The sequence below is a fragment of the Dipteris shenzhenensis genome, chromosome 3, assembly GCF_047967505.1.
Source record: "Dipteris shenzhenensis isolate YYH24624 ecotype China chromosome 3, Dip_SZ_1.0, whole genome shotgun sequence".
Classification (NCBI taxonomy): domain Eukaryota; kingdom Viridiplantae; phylum Streptophyta; class Polypodiopsida; order Gleicheniales; family Dipteridaceae; genus Dipteris; species Dipteris shenzhenensis.
The window spans coordinates 48,891,557-48,912,674 of record NC_141598.1 but is presented as its reverse complement, the minus strand read 5'-3'; the positions used below and the strand labels follow the sequence as shown (position 1 = coordinate 48,912,674).

Here is a 21,118-nt window from a genome sequence, read left to right as displayed (position 1 = left end):
GGGTTAAAGTTAGGCCTAGCATCTAACCCTTTCCTTTATAGCACTCTATTGGGTTAATGCTATGCACATATGATCACATGAAGTTGAGCGTGAACTCTCAACACAAATCCCGGCAAATTGACAATGAGGGAGATCCGTTATAAGAGGTTGGCCGAGAATGACCTCAATTTTAAATGGAATATGCACAGAGGTGAAATGCTTTAAGGAATTATGAAAGAGCCATCTCCCAAGAAAATTGAGCTTTCTCCTATGGAAAATCATGCATAGGTGGCTTCCGGTACATAGCAAGCTTTCAAAATGGCTGCCTATGTGGGTTGGTTGTGGAGCATATCAAGCATCTTTTCTAAGAATGCCCTTTTGTCAAGGAGGTATGGAGGCAGATTGAATTTGTAATTAGGAATGCGAGCCTTATGCGGGACTTTTCTTTACACTCACTAGAAATTGACCTTATTAGGGGAAGAGATCAACTAAGAAAGATCTGTTGGGAGCAAGTCTTTTGGAAATTCACAACTTTCTCTAGTTCTTCTCGACTGCGCTGGCAGTGTAGGCTGCAGGCGGCTTGCCCTTGAAGTTAGCCAAAAAAATTGTATATTCGTCGGCATTTGAAATTTTTCTTAAATAAAATAAAATAAAATACCATCCTATACAATTTGCTGAATCCTTCTGTCCACCACTTTCCTCAATTTAAACAATTTCGCTGGCAGACTCTGCAGCTCACCTTTGCGAGGTTTACAAAATACTGATGTCCCATGAAAAATCAGCCACAATTTGACATACACTTGCTACAGGAAGCCACTTTGTGGCACACGTTAAGATGAATCATGATAACAATCTAATTGACACGGCAACTTGCAAAACTGAGGATGGATCGAATTTACAAAAATAACAAAAGCCATCACATATCTTGAGACTTTGGCTCTTCAAGCACCTTGCAGACTTCCACTTGTAGACCAGCTGCCATAAGAATGTATATCCACGCACGTTGTTGCTCAGAAAGGCGATCTCGTGGGCCCTTCACTTCCACAAGCTTTGCCTCTCCAACAGGCTGTGTAATTCCACTAGACGTTTCAGCACCATGGCAACTGCATAACCTGCACGTTTTGTGTGTGCTCTCAGGTACACGCCATAGCAGCAGGTCTGGCATTCCTCCAGCCCAGCCTGCATGATCCTCTGCTAGCAACCGACAGACAGATGCCAACCCGGGTCCACCAACACAAGAAGCAATAACTAGGAGCTCTTCCAATGAATGCCGTTCCCAATTCAATCCCTTGCATAAGGTGCCAAAATGCTTTGACCATGTTCCAGCAAGGATTTGAGTTGCTTCTCCGTGATGTATCTTGCTAAGCTGTGCCTCGATGATAGCCTCTCTTTCAGGGTAAAATGCATCGGTACTCAAGTCAAGTGGGGCAGTCTATAAGGCACCCCCATAAACTTAAATGAACAAACATGCAGCATTTATGCTATGAATTTCCTCAACTTCTACTATAAGAGGATGTAGGACAAAGAGAAGAATGTGAACAGCACCTGAAATGGATGCCAAAAGACATTAGGAATGTCAGCGAAGAGAATATCCCACATAAGCAGGGCGAACAGTGTCATCCAGACACCACTCTCTGAATGGACACCCTGCCATCCGCCACCAGATTCTCCTGCGTAATATTGGAGTGCTAAATCCTCAACGCTGCACTGTTGACCATCAAATCCATAAAATCTGCTTTTGACGCCTGTTTTGCAATTTAAAGGTCTTCCTCTTATAACAACCTGCCAAAAACTGACGTTATTACAGTCTGTACAGAGAGGTATTCGATAACCTGAGAACACGTTATCCAAATATCTAAGGATGTCACCTCTTTCCATGATCTAGCCAGAGCGTCTGCATAGAGTGGTTTCTTCCACCTCCGAGGTGGTTTTCCCAAACGAAGCACACGCCTTTGCAAGGCTACACGATCTCCATTTCGTATCCTTGGATCGTTCAGACCAGCCTCAGCAACTTCCAAACTATCTTCTTTACGGCCTAAGTGATCCAAATCTATTGACAGTCTGACAGTCCAATAACCTCGCCTTCCAGGACAGCAACTTTGGCCAATTAACTGTCTCAACAATTCAACTGCCTCCATGTACCTTCCATGAGCAAAGTATACCATGAATCCTTTAACTAAAAGGTTTCCAATCTACACATTAAGAACCGTTGAAAAATAGAGGAAAGGACATACAAAAGAGCTCAAAACACCAAAACCTTCCTTTTACCGAATTCCACTCAGCCCTGCACACAGTTTACCTGTGTTCTCTTTCAAGGACCGAAACGCCTAAGGTGACAACAATTGCATAAACCCATGGAGCTGTGAACCGTGCAAGGAACACATCCCCAGGTTCACACTTCTTGGCACATGCTCCCTGTGTTCCATTGGTGCTCAACCGCATGCAAGCTGTGTCCAAACAATGCAAAACGATTTGCTGATCATTGCTTTCAATCGACATATCCATTGCCTGTGCGACCTCCAGCGCCTGTAAATCATTGGAAGTTTGCAGTTTGAAGGCCTCTTACAGGCATGAGCAAGCTCTATAACTCATCTTGAAATTTTTGAGCAGGAAGCTTAAGATAAAGCATTCCTTTGTGCTCAAGCTTAAATGGTTGTGATAAATGAACAAATAGCAAAATATAGTGTTGTAAGTCCAAAGACAGAGCGGGCTTACAGTTTTTGAACCTGCTCATAAGCTAGAAGAGTCTCCCGTGTTGCAAAGACTTTCCTTGTTTGACTGCAAGTATATGTTGGGTACTTGACCGCGCCCATGTCAACCAACAAAAAAGCAGACACATCTTGCTCCCCGTTCAAAAAGAATAGTCTCTAAATGATACAATATATACAAATCAGGGAGCAGAAATTGATTGTTCAACAACCATCTATCAAAATGTAATTCAACACCAACCACATGTAAACAATCACCTGAAGCCGCCACAGAAGAAAGCTTGCCTTCTCAGAAATACGAATACAGAATCCTATCATTTTCAAGACCAAGGATACCACTGCCTCCCCACTGCAGCACACACAAAGAGCCAAAAGGAGTGAACATAAAGGATGGTTAAGCTACGAGTACATGAGAACAAGACTGCCTGAAATACAAATATTTACATTTCAAATCATAATAAAACCCTTAAATCTTTTTTTTACTTTTATTTCTTTAAAAAATAGAATCAAACCTGCAACCTCCGAAAGAAGAACTTTGATGCTTTTCATTGGCTGCACAAATTATCCAGTCTAGCAATTCATCTCTTTTTGGAGTTCCAGAGTCGATTTTCTTCCTCTGTAAAAACAATAATAATCTGCAGGTTTCATCATCAACAAAGGCAAGAACAAAAGGAATCTCTGTTTGACAATTCCTTATTTTAAATAACAACATCCTTTACATTAGCAAGGACTCTTCATCTCATCCAAAGATTGCATTATCAAAAACAAATGCAAATTCACTAAAAAAAGTTCTCACCTTCCAATGACCCATAGATATAAGTTGCTTGAGCTCAGAAACATTAAGTACATGCATTCTCTCCCTAATGAGATTTTCAAAACATCCCTCTTCCTCAAGGATGTCTCCAGCCGTAACAAAACCAGCACCTGGAAAATTTTAGCAAATCCAACAAGTGTATCAATGTTCAAGAGCTTCTTTTCTAGAATAATATTCAGTTTCCTTACCATGGCAAATTGATAAAGACACAATAACTAAACAAAAATGTGACTAAAGGGGAAACTTAGTCAAGTTAATGGTACATACCAATAATTATGCCAGGGGTGCACTATGTAATGTGTGTAATGTATCAACATACATGATTCTTCTGCAATTGCTTGGATAGATGACCAATTGGGTGTTGTTGTAACTATGTTCCCATGATGACCCCCATCAGGCTCTTGGCCTGTATTTTTACGCGAAGATACTCATAGTCCCACAAGTTAACTTCACCTAGGCTGTCACGGGCATCTGCCGCTCATGGCATGGCTGTCAACATGGCAGCTCTTAATCTCCAACAGCAGGTACAGCAGGTCAGCCAGCAGTACGGAGAATGGACAGGATGATGTCAGCTTGTACGGCAGCTGATGTCGGCAGAAAAGGTCAGGGCAGTCTAAAACCTAGGCCAGTCTGTAGCAGTCGGCTGACATCAGCCCGCCCCTATAAGAAAGAGCCATTTGCTCCTATTCCTACATCAGCAAGTACAGAAGCAGTCCCAGGTTCCCAGTGCCTCCTACAGCAGCAGGTACAGCTGTACCAGAAGCCGCAGCAGCTCCGTAAGCAGTAGACACAGCAGCTTCTCAGTCCAGGAACAGCAACAGCCCAAGTAGCATCAGCATCAGCAGCCTCAGCAGCAGCCCATGCAATCCCCATAGCTCCTCCATTGATCAACCTCTTATGGCCCAACTCCCTACAGCTAGTCTAAGACCCAAGCTGTGGGGACCAGGATGTATGCCTTCTTCAGTTGAGGGGCCAGCAGCTGTCCAAAGGGCTATTTTGGTTATTGTCAGGCTCAAGAGTAAAGATAGTAGTTATCATAAACATGAGTGTCCATGATGTGCTCTCTCTCTCTCTCTCTCTCCCCCCCACCCCCCGGGCATCCCACCCCTCTGCACTCATTAGTTAGGAGGGCACAATTAGTTAAGAATACTCCACACCTTGCCTGTTACCTGGGCTGCATAGCAGCTAGCACCCCTCCCCTGCTTTTTTTATTGGTTAAGCATCCCACGGATTGCTGATTTCTATCTTTTCCTTCTTTCTTTCTTTTTCTTTTTTTTGGCGGCGGGGGGGAGTTTACTTCACCTACCCCTGCAACATGATGGAAGGTTGGTGCATGCTAGCCCGTGGTGGGTTGAGTCCCTTAGACTAATCCATCCTAGCTATTCTAGTTTTGCTCTCCACATAATGCAAGGTAGATTTCTTCTTTCTTTTGGGTTAATGGATGACCCCCATTCCCGATCGCAACTACCTTGTGAAGAAACCCGTCATACGTTCATGTTGGATACGTGATCTCCATGTTACGCAGCTCTGCACCATTGGTGAGACCACTCAACAACCAGCCCATCTTGCCCAAGTTACCACAGATACCTCCCCGCCAACTGCCCTTGTTGCTCTACTTCAAGAGGAAGCACTCTTGTCCTCTTCAAACTCCTCGGTGGATTTTGCTTTCGCATCCACAGGGGTGCAAGATCCTTCTACTCTCCGTCAATGCAAGGCCGTCTACCATCAAGCCAGCCCATGGATTAGGCCCACATAGGAGCACCTATCGACAAACATTCACCAATGAATGGAGCTAGTAGCATGCAACCAAGTATTCCCCCACCGAATCCCTCTAAGGATAAGGAATCAAATAAAGACGAATGCCTATATAATCTTTTGAACCTTTACATTCCTTTTTAGCATAGAAAACATTTTAACTTGCTTTCATTGATAATTAGGGTTGGTTTACCTTGAAATAGCTTATAGACTAGTCCTTGATTTTCGACCTCAAACTCTTTGTAGCTGCAGCTTACATGACAACAAAGGTGTGCATGACCTTTGTCAAGAGGATTTAAAGGCTTGAGGTGCTGGCTCGTGTCTACATGATTCAATAAATTCTTCAAAGACACCCCTTGCTGCCTACATGGTTCTTACACAATCAGCTAAAGGCTAATCAATTATGAGGAATCCGTGTGACCAAAGTTTTTCGCACTTGCGAAACACGTAGAACGTTTCGCCGAAACGTTAAGGTTTTGCAAAAAGTATAGGGACTGCTGCACTTTGAAAAGCCCATCGCGCCTCTTTTTCTGCATCTGTCCGGTGCATTTCTTGCTCAGCCAGCATCTCTTCACCATCAACTATTCCTCTCACACCTCACCTCATCTTCCCCCACCTCACAACCATCGTTCCTCATGTAGTTCTTCCTTTTGACCTGGGGCCTCCAATTTTATGCTCTCTAGACTCTGGGCATTTCACTCATGCACAAGTAGGCCTAATGAATGATAGATATATCATTCACCTTGTTTTCATTGGTTAGAGAAAAAGTTTTCCACTAGCACTGATTGCATATGCACTCTTAATTAAGTATAAATTGGGATGTGCCCATTGTACTTAATTCATTTTTCAAAGATGCTACTTTGTTAACTAAAATAGGTATATTAGTTACCATTTGTACTCTCCAACTTTTTAGGAGAGAGCTCTCTTTGACTGAGCTCAAGCAACTCACTCAGAAGCTAAGAGAAAAAGCGCAAGCTCTACCAGCCAGCTCCGTTTCAGTCCCCACTTGCATTGCTCAATTGCAGCCAACAACAGAGCTTACACATAAGTATGCAGGACTGCTGCTCAGTGCATGAAACAAAAGCAAGTTAGATGGGTGCACTTCAGAGAACCAAAGGCAGTTTCTTCAATGTCCCTTTCTTGCGACATGGTCGTTTTAGCACTAGAGGCTTTGCCAATAATCCCAGAGACCCTCCTCATGGAGATCCGAAAAAAATCATCCAGGAGAGGGAGGCCTTCAAGCTGTCCCAAAAGTAAGCTGCCATCAAAACCGCTACAGGTAGAGCCGGACAGAGGCCAAACCTCAACACCTCCTCATTTCACTCATGAAGCCATGAGAGGACAGACTTTTATCCACAGCCCTCCTCAAGGTCAAGGGGAAACATCCACTCACAGTCAAGGAGAAACCCCTTCGCAATTCAACAAAAAAGAGAGCCAAACCTAAGATTGCTCCCAAAGGACCTCTTGCTAAACAGGGCAAGAAACCTTTTAGAAGAAGAGTTCCTATAAGGGTTGAGGCCACAAGATTTATGTCTGACAATGATGAGAAAGTTTTTGTTGTTAAAGACTCCTAGCAAGGGAACAGTGCCTAACAGGTAACCACAGAAAGTGGCTCTACCATGATATTCCCTTGACCAATGCTTTCCAGTTGACAATGATGCAGAAGCACTTGAACAATACAATGAGTGCTGATGACAAAAAAGTTACTGTTGAAGGAGAGTAAAGAGTTTGAGGATGATTTAGCCAAGACACCAAGCAAGATCTTTGACTTTATTGAAGTTGACTTGGACAGGCATATGATGGACTGGACTGGGATGTTCTGATTAAATGTTTACAGGACTTGGGTTTGGGACCGGATTTCACTAGTTATGTCAAGCTTCACTTATCCAATGCATCAGCCAAAGGGAGAGCTGAGCTGAGTCCTTTACTTTGAAGAGATCTATCCAGCAAGGTTACCCTACTGCTCCACTCATTTTTGCTATTGCAGCAGATGCCTTGGACTGGCCAATAAAAAGTAAAATTCAAGAAAGTAATCCTAGATTGAACTTCCAAATGGCAGACAATTAGTGAAGCACCAATTTAAGATGACACTAATTTAACTCCAAGAAATCTCCCCTCGTGACATTCTCTCACTTTAAAACTCTTGGATACTTCTTACCAAGCTTCGGGCTCTCAAATCAACCATATGAAAACAAGGTATTGCCTTTACTTGAGAAAGAACAACCTCTTCTTGCTCCCAAGGGATGTAAAAGGATTGAGAAGGGTACTATCTTCAGGCTTCTGGGTATTCCTAAGGGCTTTGAGGTCAGTAAGAAAAGCAGATGGGCTGGGTAAAGATTCAAACAAACGGTGGGCAAAAGGAAAGGCATTCAGAGTAGCCTTAAAGTTGGCGCTCATGTTGGAGGTCAACATCTCCTGATGTCACTCTAGAGAGAGAGGGCCTTGCTTGTGGGTGTGCCCACCCCCTGTGAGGGCAGAGTAGTGTAGGCTAGATCTGCCCGTGTGGAGGCTCGGGACCTGATGGGGGCCACTATGGTGGCGCGACTTGTGCTGGTAGCCTTGGACGCCAGCATGGCCTCCCTCTATAGGCTGAGGTGGGCCGATCTGCTAGTCGGCCACCTAGGCCTGTAGGTCAGGTCCTATGTCAAGTAGGTCAGCCCTCCTTATGGCTGTGTGGCAGCCCCTATATGGGACAGGACGCTGGTCGGCTGTAGTTGGCCCTTGAGGCAAGGGACCAGCCCCTTGTAGGGCTGTTTGCCAGGCCTTATAGAGGGCTGAGGGGGTTGGCCCCCTAGCAGGAGCAATCGGCCCTTGTAGGGCAATGGGTCGGCCCATACATGCCAACCGCCGACCAGGAGGGGGTGGAAGCCTATTTATAGCCCACCTCCCTCACTTGTGCATCTCATTGTGGTGCAGTTCAGCCATCTTTAGCAAATGTTTCCCCCACCTCTTGCGGGTCTTTCCTGCGATCTCTTGCAGTCCTCTCATCTCTCTCTCTCCTCTCCTGTTTTGTGTGTATGAGGTTTGCTCTCTCTCTCTCTCTCTCACTCTCCATTTCCGTTCAGTTCCACTGCACTTCTCACATGGTATCAAAAGCCACAGTTGGCATGGAGGGAGTGTTGAGCCAGCACACAGAGAGGAGGTTTAGGGCTGTCGTTCTGAGATGTTCGTGAGGAGGATTGTGTGAGGTGTGGACTGTTTGAGAGTCAAGGAAGGTACACATACTTTGAAGGATGTTTTCAGATTCGAAGGGAGATTTTCTGAAAAGCGGGACAGCGAGGCGTGAAGGTCTTGTAGGCTCATAGCCTCTTCATCACCATATCCAGCCCTCTTCTCCCCTTCTTTCCATCCATCCCGTTCTCTCCTACTATCCCATCTACCCTCTCTTCTCACTTCATTCCCTCTTCACTCTGACATGTCGACCCTATCCAAGATGGTAGAGAGCAAGGCAAAAATTCCAGTTTTGCCCACCTTCCCAATCGACCATCAATTGGATGGCGTCAATTACAGTGTTTGGCAGGTCATGATGGAGTCTGTGCTACAATCGTATAATATGGCAGACTTCATTTTGGTGGGAGTTGCCCAGCCTGATCCCCTTGCATCCAACCTTGGCATCTTCGAGCAAAAGGAGGCCAATACCTTGTCTCAGCTCCGAGACCATGTCAATGCAAGGGTAAGGTTGTTTATCTTTCTTAACTGTTCTCCTCATGTGATTAATCACGTGAAGCACATGACGGTGACCAAGAGTATCTGGGAGCACTTGGCATCCCTGTATAATCAAACCTCTCCCATGAAGAGGGTTTCCCTCGAAGTCCAGATGAGAGTGTTGGATTCCAAGAAGTCTTTATTGATGCGAGAGCACATCAACAAGTTACAAGACCTTTAGCTGGAGATCCTCCAGGCAGGGAAGTAGATATCTTCCGAGGACATAGCCATAACTCTACTATCCCAACTATCCTCTCATGGTGCCTTCTATTCGTCCTTGATAACTATTGGAGGATGAATGCTTGACCAAGAGAGATTTGTAGATCATACCTATGAGAGTTAGCCTAAGGCTTTGGTAGCTAAGCAAAAGGGACGAAAGCAATTGACAGCTGAGGCATGAGAAGGTCACATACAAGTAACCGATGTGGCCAGAAAGGTCATTATTGCATCAGTGTTCTCAAAGAAACAGTGAGGGAACCAATAAACAGTAAGACGATGTTACCGCTACTACGACGTTTATTCTAGTCTAGTAGCATGCGGCAGGATGCGCTAGCAGCACGCTTTTTGAATCCAGCCAGAGGATTGCTTGCTTGTTTGTAAAAGTGGTACCTGCCAACCAGGTCCAGTGGCGATGGAATCTCTAATCGAGGCGAGCTTTCAAGCAAGACCTCGAGCCACACAGAGTTGTTCCCGCTGACTCGGGTGGCAGTATGTTACCAGTATGTATTTTGTTTGGACGTTATGACCTAGAAGATCCAAAGGGGATCTCCTAGTGTTCTGTTGTGCAGCTATTGTCCGATGAGCTGCTTGGAGATCCAGATGGGTCAGAAGACTGCTGCCAGTGCAAAAATCCAGACCCAATTGATTGACCCTTGCGAGCTATTATATGCCCATTGTCAGTGAAGCACTAAGGTTCACCGTTTTGGCGGCAATGTACTAGTTTGGACCTGAGAGGGGGCATCAAAGGGGACTATATAGCTCTGAGATACATGTGCCCAGGCAAGGAAGAAAAGCTTGCACTGAGGGCAGTATCAGTTGGATTATTGTTTCAGTACCTGCTATTGGAGTGATGTACCAGCACTAGCAATCGAATTGTTGTACTAGATGACCTATTGTACCAGTACCGGACCAAAGGAGTGTATCTAGCACCTGTGGCCTAGGAGCAACAATACCAAGTTTCCAGTTATCTTGTTAAGGAAGTTCATGCCAAGAAGGGGCTTCTTCAACAATACTTGTGGCGGTCTTCAGCAATGGAGCATCACAAGATGAATTCCTCCAGGAGCTCAAAGGGGTTGTTGGAGGTTCAACATCTCCTGATGTCACTCTAGAGAGAGAGGGCCTTGCTTGTGCGTGTGTCCACCCTGTGTGAGGCTAGGTTATGGTACGGAAGTATGATTGGAGTATGGATCAGCCAAAAAAAAAGGAAGTATGATTGGATTATGATTGAAGTATGATTGGAGTATGGATCAGCCAAAAAAAAAGGAAAATATACATTGTACACATTTGATTGACAGAGAGCTACAAAACTTTCAAATTCAAACTTCAAGCTTGTATTCATTTTAAAGTCAAGAAATTGATTAAAAAACGTTTTCATAAAGGTCACGGAACCCGTTTTTCCTCCCAAAAATTGGCCAAGTATGCCTTACCATATGCGTACAGAATAATTATTTCATACGCATATGATTCAGCCAACCATACGAGTACGGAAACAACTATGCTTCTTTATGATGAAGAACTCTCGATTTCACTAACAAGAATGCAAGCTTGGGATCAAGTATGGCACGGCAAAAGGCCAAAAATAGGAAGGGAGTTTAGATTATCAAATAAAGATAAGCCTCTTATTTTGAAAAGGTTGGACCTTTAGGAATGGGAATGTGACTTGGAAAGGAGTTCTCTTCTGCCTATCCCTACCCCTAAGCATAACTCTAATGAGATTCTATCGGTCCTAACTCTGACATAGAAGATTTGTGCTTATTTGAGTAAAACAGCTGCAAAAATGACTGTGTAATGAGGCTTATTCTTCACAAAGCTGTCTGCACCAATACCAAACTCTTACAGACTAATAAATCAGATGGGGTATGCAAAAGTCCACCAGCAAGGAAAGTGTGAAAATCTGTGCGGATGCTATTGGGGGAACCTCTAAACTGGACTGAATATTGGAATATATCTGGTCGGACAGTCACATTGGCTGTCATGTGGGCAGCAGACATTCAAAGCAGAAACGTGAAAAGGAGCTGCCACACGGGCAGCACATAGGCTGCCATGTGTGCAGCACATACCAGAGGTTCCTGGCAGTGTTGGAGCTCCCCCAGAGGACTGGAACTCTACGGAATTGGCACGCATCAGTCAGGGACTGTACAATGCAGAAATGTGCAGGTCTGACAGGCTGGAACGTGATGTCAGCATCCCGGGAGCCTGCAGGGACTGTACAGATGGCAGGCACCTCCTGTACGGACTGTCTGCAGGAGGGTTTGCAGGCAGGGAAAGATCCAGGAGCAGGCAGAGCAGCAAGAGCAGCATATGCAACTAGCTGGAGCAGAGTATAGGCGCGGGAAAAGGCCCCAGGGCAGATCAGGGCCTGGGCCACTGGCAGATCGCCACCTGTCCAGGCGGGACCAATTGGGCAGCCAGATGGCTGCATGTGGGGGTGAACCCACTGACCAGCAGGGCAGACCCACAGCCTGGTGGGTTGGCCTGTCTGGGTCAGTCTATTTGGGGGCATCTGAGGACTGTAAAAGGAAGCCCATTGGGCTCGTTCTATTAACCATTGGAGTACCGGTTTTGGGAGCAAATGGGAGCTGCAGGAAGCCTGCCTCAGGGCCCAGTTAAGGACCAAGAGAGGTAGCTGATTGCAGCAGACAAAGAGCTCACAAAGTCTTCATCACTTGGCTGTCTATCAGGGCAAGGAGGATGGATTAAAGGGGGATCTTGGACCTCATCATTGGCTGCATTTTGGAGCAGCAAGGAGGCCAAGCAACCAGGTCACGCACTGCCTTACTTGTGGCTGTCCGACAGGGTCCCCTTGAAGGTGTGTTTGTGGGGCACGACAGCAAGGCCCACCTAAGCTCATAGGGGGCACGCAAGCAAGTGTTTTGGGAGAGCCACGGAGGTAGGAGAACAGCTGTTGTTTATGTACAAGGGTTTACATCTAGATAGCACTCTACTACTAGAGGGTGACACACTGAACATTGAGTATCCATCCTGGACAGAAATAGAAGTTTGTTGGTTCTACCTCTCTCCTATGCATTGTCCATTTACTTACTGCACATCTACATTAAGTACACATAACGAAAGAAGTTTAGAAACTCTCTTTTTTGCAATGATATCAGTAGTAACTCTGAAGCTGAGAAAGAAGACATAAGACATGCTCTTCACAAAGCTCAAAAGGAAGTTAGGAAACTAATTCAACCTGACCACGACCTCAAAATGGGCAATACTTGGGGATAGGAGATCTTTAATTGGATAGCTTCAGCCCACAGACTTTTGTAATCGCTGAAGTTCGTGCAACTGTCTTTGTGTTGGGAGTTGAGCTGATAAGGATCTCTACATATTAATATGACATACTTACTTTGCCCAGAAAGCTCCACTGAGAGAGAGAGATCCAAAAACATGCCCAAACTCATCCTCCAAAAAACACAACAGATAGTGCAGTTTCAATCTCATGACAGTCACAAGGTTGAAAACCATAAACTCCATCAAGCATAGCAAGGACTCGCTATTATGACATCCCCACCAAGGCCATCAACACCCAATAGTGGGTGTAGACAATAGTGCATGCATATGCTCTCACACATTCAAATCCGCACACCCACACAAACTTGAACATCCACATATACAAAGCTCTCCATACTTGTTTCTGTCAGCACTTCCGAGGTGAAGGGCAAACTCAACCATGACAAAGGCAAGCACTAAGGGAGAAGGCTAATCAAAAAGTCCACATTCTCTTCATTCAAGCAACAAATACTTGAGTCTCTCCCAAACAAGCAGTTCTCTGCAGAAAATGCCTAGACAATCCTGTTGATAGGGCAACTCACTACTTAAGGAAGATAGAATTTATCACAATATCAGCAAGCCACAACATGGATGAAAACTTCACAAGGTGAATTTGCATGTTCGCTAATAGGACAGGAACATATATCTAGGTGAATCCATGAACACAACACTCTCAAGGTTTAAAAGCATGAACTCCATCAAACATAGCAAGGACTAGCTACTATGACATCCCCACCAACGTCATCAACACCCAACCATTGGTGTGGACCATAGTATAAATATGCCCTCACGCATACAAATCTACGTACGCAAAAAAACTCAAGCATCCATTTTACAAATTCATACTGAGTTTCTGTCAACACTCCGTAGGTGAAAGGCAAACTCAGCCAAGACAAAGGCTAGCACTAAAGGAGAAAAGTAGTCCACATTCTCTTCATTCAAGCTACAACTGCTTGTGAAGGCTGTATGATTTCATTTTCGTCTCTCCCAAACGAGCAGTTCTAAGCAAAAAATGCTTAGATAATCTAGCTGAAATGGCAATGCACCACTTAAGATAGGAAGAATTTATCACAATATTAGCAAGCTGCAGCATGAACAAAACTACACAAGGTGCAATTTGAATGTCGCTAATTTGAATCCCAGAACATGCCCAAACTCACCCTTCATGACGCATAGGAGGGACTAGCAATTACGAAATCCCCGACGTCATCATCGCCTTATAGACTATAGTATAAATATATGATCTCGCATACAAATCTAAACCCCACTCATACTTGAGCATCCATTTGTACAAAGGTCTTCGTACTGAGTTCCTATCAGCACTCCAGATGGTGATAAGCTACCACTGAAGGAGTAGACTAATCAAAAGATAGTCCACATTCTCTTCATTCAAGCTACAACTACCTGTGAAGGCTGTATGATTTCATTTTAGTCTCTCCCAAACGAGCAGTTCTAAGCAAAAAATGCTTAGACAATCTAGCTAATAAGGCAACGCACCTTTTCAAATGGAAAATTTATCGCAATAGCAACAAGCCACAAAGGTTACTATGTGCATATACCGTGCTAGCATTCTCAATAAGCTGAGACATAATGGAGACTTTAGTCTTCATGCAGTAGTAGCAGTCATGATATCTACTTCAAAAGTCGTGGTAAGCCACGCAGCCGAAAACACCTACTTGAAACCTACCCACATGTTTGGTGTAGTGTTTTGCATAAGCATAGTGGTCCACCACTGAAGTGCATTCCCCTTTAGAAAACTTGCAGCCCAGCGTACTTTGGACGACTCTGTGAAATTCCCTCCTCTGTAGGCTGCATCGAACTGCTGCAAAAAGGTAAAGGCCTTAAGTTTGTCCTACACTCCACTGAATGTCTCAAATTTTACGACTGCACCCACCTCTTTAAAGTCCTTCAACTTCCCTTGAGGTGCCAAATTGTCATAAACAGGTGCCTAGGCAAAAGGGACGGCAGCACTCACTCTATCTCCCACACTACCAGCATTGGGAAAAGCTGTATTGTTCAGACCAGCACTCAACTTTTGCATATTTCCCAAAGCAAGGTTACCCGTTACTGCATTAGGCATACCTATTTACATCCTTGGGGCTGCTCCAACATTTGCATACATCATATTCTATCCCATGGGCTGTAAACTAGGCTGAAACCCAAATGTTTAACTGACAGGCATACCTGAAAATTGGGCTTGTGGGCTGACCATAGCCTGAAACATTGAACCACCACCAAAATAACCTGGTTGCACCAGGTTTGCCATAACTCCTTGCTGTCCGGAAACCATGGACTGAAAATTATTACCTTGAGTTAGCCCCGAAATAGCATTAGACTGTTGCTGACCATAGGGGATTTGAGAGGGCTGATCCTGAAAGCTAACATGTAGTCTCTTGTTAGCTTCAACATCCCTATCCCCATCATCAGGCTTCCTTTTCTTCGGCTGCACATCAGAATTCATCATCTTCTAAAAGCGAGGATCCTGTGTGAACTGCGTGAAAGCACTCATGAAACTCTGCATCTATGCCTTGAATAATTCCACATCCTCCTCATCAGTCCGATCATCCTGATGCTCAGCAACATGCTCAGTCTCCTCTCCTGCACCCTAGTCATCATCAAAAGAATGAGACATCCGCTCTACCTCTTTCTCAGTAAGGCTCACAGATCTCTCCCTGTGTGACATATTTACCGAATAGTATGATGTCTTCTTCACATAGTCTGCTAGACTTGCACCAAGCCAACCACAAGCTCCCCTCTTAAAGAAGTTAGGTGGATCCCGACAATGGAACCACTAAAACCAACCTCAACAACGTAAAGGGCAGTAGGATCCACTTAGTTACAGCATCACAGTAAATTGATAAATAATTATGCACCACATATCAAATCACAGGCGAGCTAGAGCGCTCCTACTCAAAAACAAGGACACCGATTGGCCCCAAATGTTGGCACCCCTTGCGGTATTTATTTAACATTCATTTGAAGCCAAGCGGTTGATTACAAAGGTCTCTGAGAGCATCCAATTACTGGAAAACCTCCTATCCTCAGCCAACCAAAGCATGCAACAGAGACCCCAAAAGAATTCACTGTTTGTGCCACACCTGCAATTGCACAACCAACTGCCCAACCAGCTAGACACGGCTGAACAACTGCAAGACAAAGCCTTCATTAGCCAAACTCTAGTGCAATCAATTGACAAAGCACTCCCCAAACAGGTTGCCTCAATCTATAACCTATCTGGCCACTGCCCAACATCACAAACATCAACCTTTCTTCGTGAGGAAAGAAACCCAAACGCAATAACTAGCCAACAATCAATCAGCGAATGGCAAAAGCAAGCAAAGACAAGCCTTCTTCTGCCCGGTATCACAGAAGAAAGGTCACTGGGGCTGATTCTGCTCTGGCACAACACCAAAAGCAGCTTAGAAGAGAACACCCACGCCTGGAAAGTTACCAAAATCAACAGCAACATCGAAAGGCTCCAGAAATCAAATCGCAAGTTTCCTTGCAAAGCCTGGACAGCTTGGAAGCAAAATCGCAATCTTCTATAGCAGCCTGGACAGCTTGGAAACACCTAGAACAGCCCTAGAACTGGACGCAGTCACCTGGCACAACCCGAAAGACCTGTAGGTGAAATTGCAATCTGGAAGAGACACCCTGGCTGAAATCACAATCTACAACAGGCTCCTGGATCAGGTGTGATTTCCTCTAGCAAGCCTTGGATGCACTAGAACTGGCCCTAGCTGATGGCAATTTTCCCTGGCAGGCTCTAGAAGCTCCTAGTAGATGGCAATTTGGCTCTAGCAACACTTGGCAGCTCACAAATGATGACCTGGCTCCTCAGGAACTGATTTTGGCCTTCTGAGCCCAAGAGAAGAGCTCTGGGCTCTTTTTGAAGTCCTGTGCTAAAATTAGCAATTTTTAATTGCATCACTCTTTTGGCCCCCATGTTACACACTTTGGCCCTAGGAATTAATTGCCTAGTAACTGGGTGCACATTCACTATTTCCAAGGGCCCACTAGAGAATTTTAATTCCCCAAGTCCCACCCCATGGCTGGACCCTCACGCCATAGAGGCTCACAATCACGCGCAAATTACGAGAGTCGCAAATCAAAAGTCCCATAATTTCACGTCCTCGTGACAACTAGAATACTAAGCTAAGTGGGGAAAGGGTGCTAAATAGCAACTTTTTTCAACTAAAGTACTGGCTTGAATTCTTTTAGCTGTTCAGTCATGCATTATCCAAGCCTCAAGCTATATCCAATACTTTCTCGCTCATCAGCACATTGAAAATAGACAATTTCTATATTGTTGTTCTCAACACCTTTCAACCTCAAACATAGCAATTGAATCCATCTGCGATAACATAAGTAAGCACAGCAAATCGCTCAACATTTGGAGTTCCACTCAATCACTACTTACATACGTCCTCTCAACACATAGGCTCATAACACAACACTCATGGGTTCTATTCACAATTGCACTAGCAATGCAACTACATAGTCTTCAGTCAAGAGCTCCGTTCCATGTATGGTCTCAAATCACTAGTAGAATGAGAGAAAAGAGAGGATGGAAGCTGCCATTGTCCAACCCATTCCCTAAGTTGTTATTTTCCCAGCAGGCCTAATTTGTTTTGGCCAGCTTTTGCTGTCTTGAGAAAATTCCCTGTGAACAAGTCCACTTCAATATGCATATGTGCAGTCAGTTTTTCAGTGAGAATATAATGTGCCAGTATGAAAAGGTTTGATGGGACATTATGCTTCAGGTGCAAATATAATGTTGAGTTTGGAGGTTAAGGCTTGCATCATTGCCTGCCCTCAATTCCTTGCTGAATTCCTTCAGGTGGTATGCATCCATGGTCGCCCTAATCTTTCCCTTTACTTCCTTTTGTTAGTTTAAAAAGAATGGTCTAGTGCTCCTATGCAAATGAAATTTGGCAAGATTAAGTATTCCTATGTTCGATGCTTAGATTGAGATTGGTCTGTCCACTTAAAAAGCCAAATGCACAAGGATTAAGGTAATTCAAAGTTTAGGCCTCCTAGTTCAAGATACCATGCAAAACAAGACAAAATCCAAATCAATTCCAGTTGTGCTGTTGAGCAAGTCTTTAAGGCAACAAAAGCCCAGCACAGTTTCACTGCTACAACGATAATATGGTTGGAGATTCACCCAAGAAAAGACTGGACTTTTCTCAGTGACAAACATAAACTCTTTGTATGTATGCATGTGCAGCTGTTGAACAACGTTTTAACAGGTTAGCACCCTTTAGCTGCCATTTGCTTAGGCATACAACAGTAATGAAATCGGAGGTCCACCCTAAAAATAGGGTTGAATTGATGTGTGTATGGGTATGTGCATGTAACATTGACATTTTAAAATGTTTTTTTTTTAATTTTATCATCGTGGCTGCTGCAATTTCTGGCAATCCCTACCATGGACATGTGTCAAACCTTGCCCTGAAAGGACACAATCTAAATACTTTCAGCTGTCCACAGTTTTCCCACTTTCAACAATCCCAACATTTTAGTTACTGAGTTTGCTTCATGCTGTGTATGTAGAGCACGTGAATTCCAGTTCAATTTTCATGAATAGGTCTGGACAATATGAATTGAAAAGCAGCTTGCTATAAGTATTACCTAGCAGCTCATGAGAAGCCTCCCTCACATTTGGAACGTCTGCATAATTGATTTGGGAAACTCGAAACCATGGGCCTGAGTTCTGATAATATCAGCACACAAAGCCTCCAGGGTTCAAAAAATCATAGCCACTCTAGAAAAAAGTCATGTTAATTCATAATTGGCTGACCTTTCCGTTGATAAAGGCGAACAAAAAGATGCTGGGCATTTTCAGTGAATGAGAAAAAGGACCCTGTTAACAAAATTCACTACGTTAGACTAGTTTCATGAAAGCAACTACAAAGAAACCCGTCACAAAACAAATTGTGGAAAAAGACCAACCTAAAAATGCCAGTTCTTCTTCACTAAATAAATGTGAATCGCGCTCCAATACTGTTTTAACAAAATAAACAAAATTTTGCAGGTATTTAGATCTAACTGGAGGAAACAATCGTTGTCTTCCATTCTCTGTAACAATTTGTTGGACTTTCGCCCAGGTGTCCTTGAAAAAATCAGCATCTTCTGCTTTTTCTGAGCTTCGTCTGTCACATAGAAGTTTGATTGGGACTGGCTCAAACAGTTTCTCTGGAACACTTTGAATAAACCCCTGCCAAACACAATTCTCACCCATATGATCCATATGAAATAGATGATGCATCCAGGCACATAGAATGCTCTTGCCTGGACGTGGTCTGAAAAAGGAATAATTCAGGTCAACAGGAGAGAAAAATCCATCCAAAAATTTGTGGGAATGGAGCTGAAAAGAGGGGCCCAGAAATTGCAGAGGAAGAAGGAAAAGACAGAATATGGGGAGAAATTACTAGACAAAGAAATGAACCAACAACCTCGATGTTAAGAAATCCATTGTCCAATAGAGATGACAAGTGAACAGCCAGATCCCGAGAAAGATGGCCTATCGCAAGACCACCTTGATCTTCTGGCCCAATGATCTGATATGCATGGTAGAAATAAAATTTTTCAGAATGATGGAAGAACTTGACATATTTAACTTCTTTTTCTGCAACATTATGGAGGACCATTAGCAAACCTTAATGGCATTTGGATCTTTGGGATTCTCAGGCTCTCTTTTTGCTCTGATCTTCATACCCTTCTCAATCTTCACACACCGATTGAATTTTCTCCCAACAATGCATGTTTCCAAAGCCATCACATCAAAATCATGGCATTCACTTTGTGCACCCACAGCGCTGTTCTTTGTGCTCCTTGCAGAGTGACTACTGCAAAAGTTAGAGTCTTCTTGCTCCCCTGCACAAATTAGCCGTTCAAAAGTATTTGTTTTGGAATGACAAGAGCAGTTACATTCATATATTTTTTGGGAATTGGACCCCTCTTTGTCACTTAGCTTTTCCATTGAGGCTGTCAATTGTTGCTTCAAAGTGTCAACTGGTTCTTTTGTTGAATCTTCAAAATTCTTTTCACACTCAAGGACATCAGCATCTTTTGAAAGAGCCAGATTTTTCCCACGTCCACCTTCTGGGTAACTGTCCTCAATCGACAAAGAGCTATCCGTTCTCTTAATTTTCACTGTTGGTGATTGGTAAAGGGAATCGTTATTCCCATTTTTCAAACTCAAATTTTTATGCCGACTTAATATACTTGTCGAAGTAGTAAGGACTTTATTAAAGTGTAGTAAAGTAAGCTGATTATTTTTACATTTGGTCCTTCCCAAGAGACACAAATCTGCAAACAACAAACCGATAACCTGTCATAAGATATAGTAGGGGGCACAGGAAACCTTGAACCTCTCCTAGCCAACATTCTCGTTAGTACTTCGATGCTGTGCAAAATCGTTATTCAAAAGAACATGAAAAAGTAAGATGATGAGAACAAACCAAGGTGACTATTTATCAAAGTATCATTCCCCTGGATGTCCTTTCCACACACAGGACATTGTACCCAGTGCATGTGCAAGTTCTCTTTCCCAACGTCCCTACAATTAGAATGCTCAAAAGTCTCTTCGCACGCTGTAACTGCTTCCAGGAATGGCTCTGTAGAAGCCTCAGCTGCTCCAAGCTCACTACAATGACCTGGGGCGTGTGAACTGCTCAAGGTGAGAAGATCTGCACCCTACAGAAAAGAATGTTCAAGGTACGTGGATTAGCATTAATCCTGAAATTGAATTCCTTTAAAACAAAATCGCAATATTGAAAAATAATTCAACGCCTCTAGGGCTGAAAGCTTGTACAGATGACTCTCTAGAAAGGTATACTTGACACACACTTCCACAGATGTTAACAGCAACGTGCAGGTTTTAGACGATTGTTGATATGTGGGCATACAGATCAACAGGGACAGGCGGGTTCGTCAGAAATCTGCTTGGAGATTATACACTTTGTGAGGTAATCGAGATAGTATTTTCCAGATGTCCAGGCCAACATTGTTACAGAATCGTGTCATTTTTTCCATTCATTATAGTGTTCTCCTATCCGCAGTACTTTTTTGTTTTGTTCAGGGTCCTTCACAAATAATGTACTGCAATAACGTATGACAAATACGCATGGCACGGGTCTGCACTATCCTATACGCTATGCGACACCATAACTATACCTCTGTGGGCAATTCATTGGGAGGTGCAGAGAAAATCGAGGTAAGATCCAACCGACGGCGCTTTCCTACCAAGCGCGTCAAGGTTTCATGCCCACGCAACATGATGAAATGCGTGTTGTAGCTATGAAGGACAAAATTCAGTAAAAGTAAGTGGTGGTGCTCTGCTGGAGGAGGGATGAGGAGAGGGCAGAGTTGATGCCATGAGAGGGAAGGGAAAACTCATGAATGTAGAGGAAGAGTTGCGCTGCCCATCCATATCCATTGCTCTGTAGCCTCAATGGCAAATGCTCGTCTTTTTGAAGTTTTGGAGGGAGATTGACTTTTGACAACTTAAGGCCTTTTCCCACCGATTTTACATTATATTATATTTTATATTATTACATTAAAAGTGATTGCCCACACCTCAATGCGACTCTCGTCTGCAAACACCCTTAGGCCACGGTTCTCACCACCTGTTCGGCCATTGTGGAGCACACAACGTAGG

The 21,118-nt window shown here is 43.9% G+C and overlaps 1 protein-coding gene across 2 annotated transcripts; it reads right to left on the bottom strand.

Annotated features, from left to right (window-relative positions):
• Positions 1-656: 656 nt before the first annotated feature.
• Positions 657-20,899, bottom strand: LOC147903930 (zinc ion binding/nucleic acid binding/hydrolase). 2 transcript variants are annotated; one of them, XM_087372621.1, is made up of 15 exons: positions 20,635-20,899; positions 19,920-20,154; positions 19,115-19,767; positions 18,912-19,016; positions 18,409-18,673; positions 18,257-18,319; positions 18,088-18,162; positions 3,484-3,611; positions 3,200-3,303; positions 2,946-3,036; positions 2,706-2,846; positions 2,279-2,505; positions 1,848-2,121; positions 1,525-1,761; positions 657-1,411 (listed from the first exon to the last, which is right to left on the bottom strand). In XM_087372621.1, the coding sequence occupies exons 1-15, from the start codon at positions 20,734-20,736 to the stop codon at positions 896-898; spliced, it is 3,216 nt and encodes a 1,071-aa protein (XP_087228747.1). In that variant the 5' UTR covers positions 20,737-20,899; the 3' UTR covers positions 657-895. The 2 variants fall into 2 exon arrangements, with proteins under 2 accessions (XP_087228747.1, XP_087228748.1); XM_087372622.1 differs by having other exon boundaries at positions 20,704-20,899.
• Positions 20,900-21,118: the final 219 nt, after the last annotated feature.

Bases quoted from the DNA above. Each gene is read 5' to 3' on its own strand.
- LOC147903930 (XM_087372621.1), bottom strand. From the start codon at position 20,736: ATGTTGCGTGGGCATGAAACCTTGACGCGCTTGGTAGGAAAGCGCCGT. The intron at 20,155-20,634 runs GTATAGTTATGG...TCTTTTCTGTAG, and splicing joins CCAATGAATTGCCCACAGAG to GGTGCAGATCTTCTCACCTT. The intron at 1,762-1,847 runs GTGACATCCTTA...AGTTTTTGGCAG, and splicing joins TGGCTAGATCATGGAAAGAG to GTTGTTATAAGAGGAAGACC.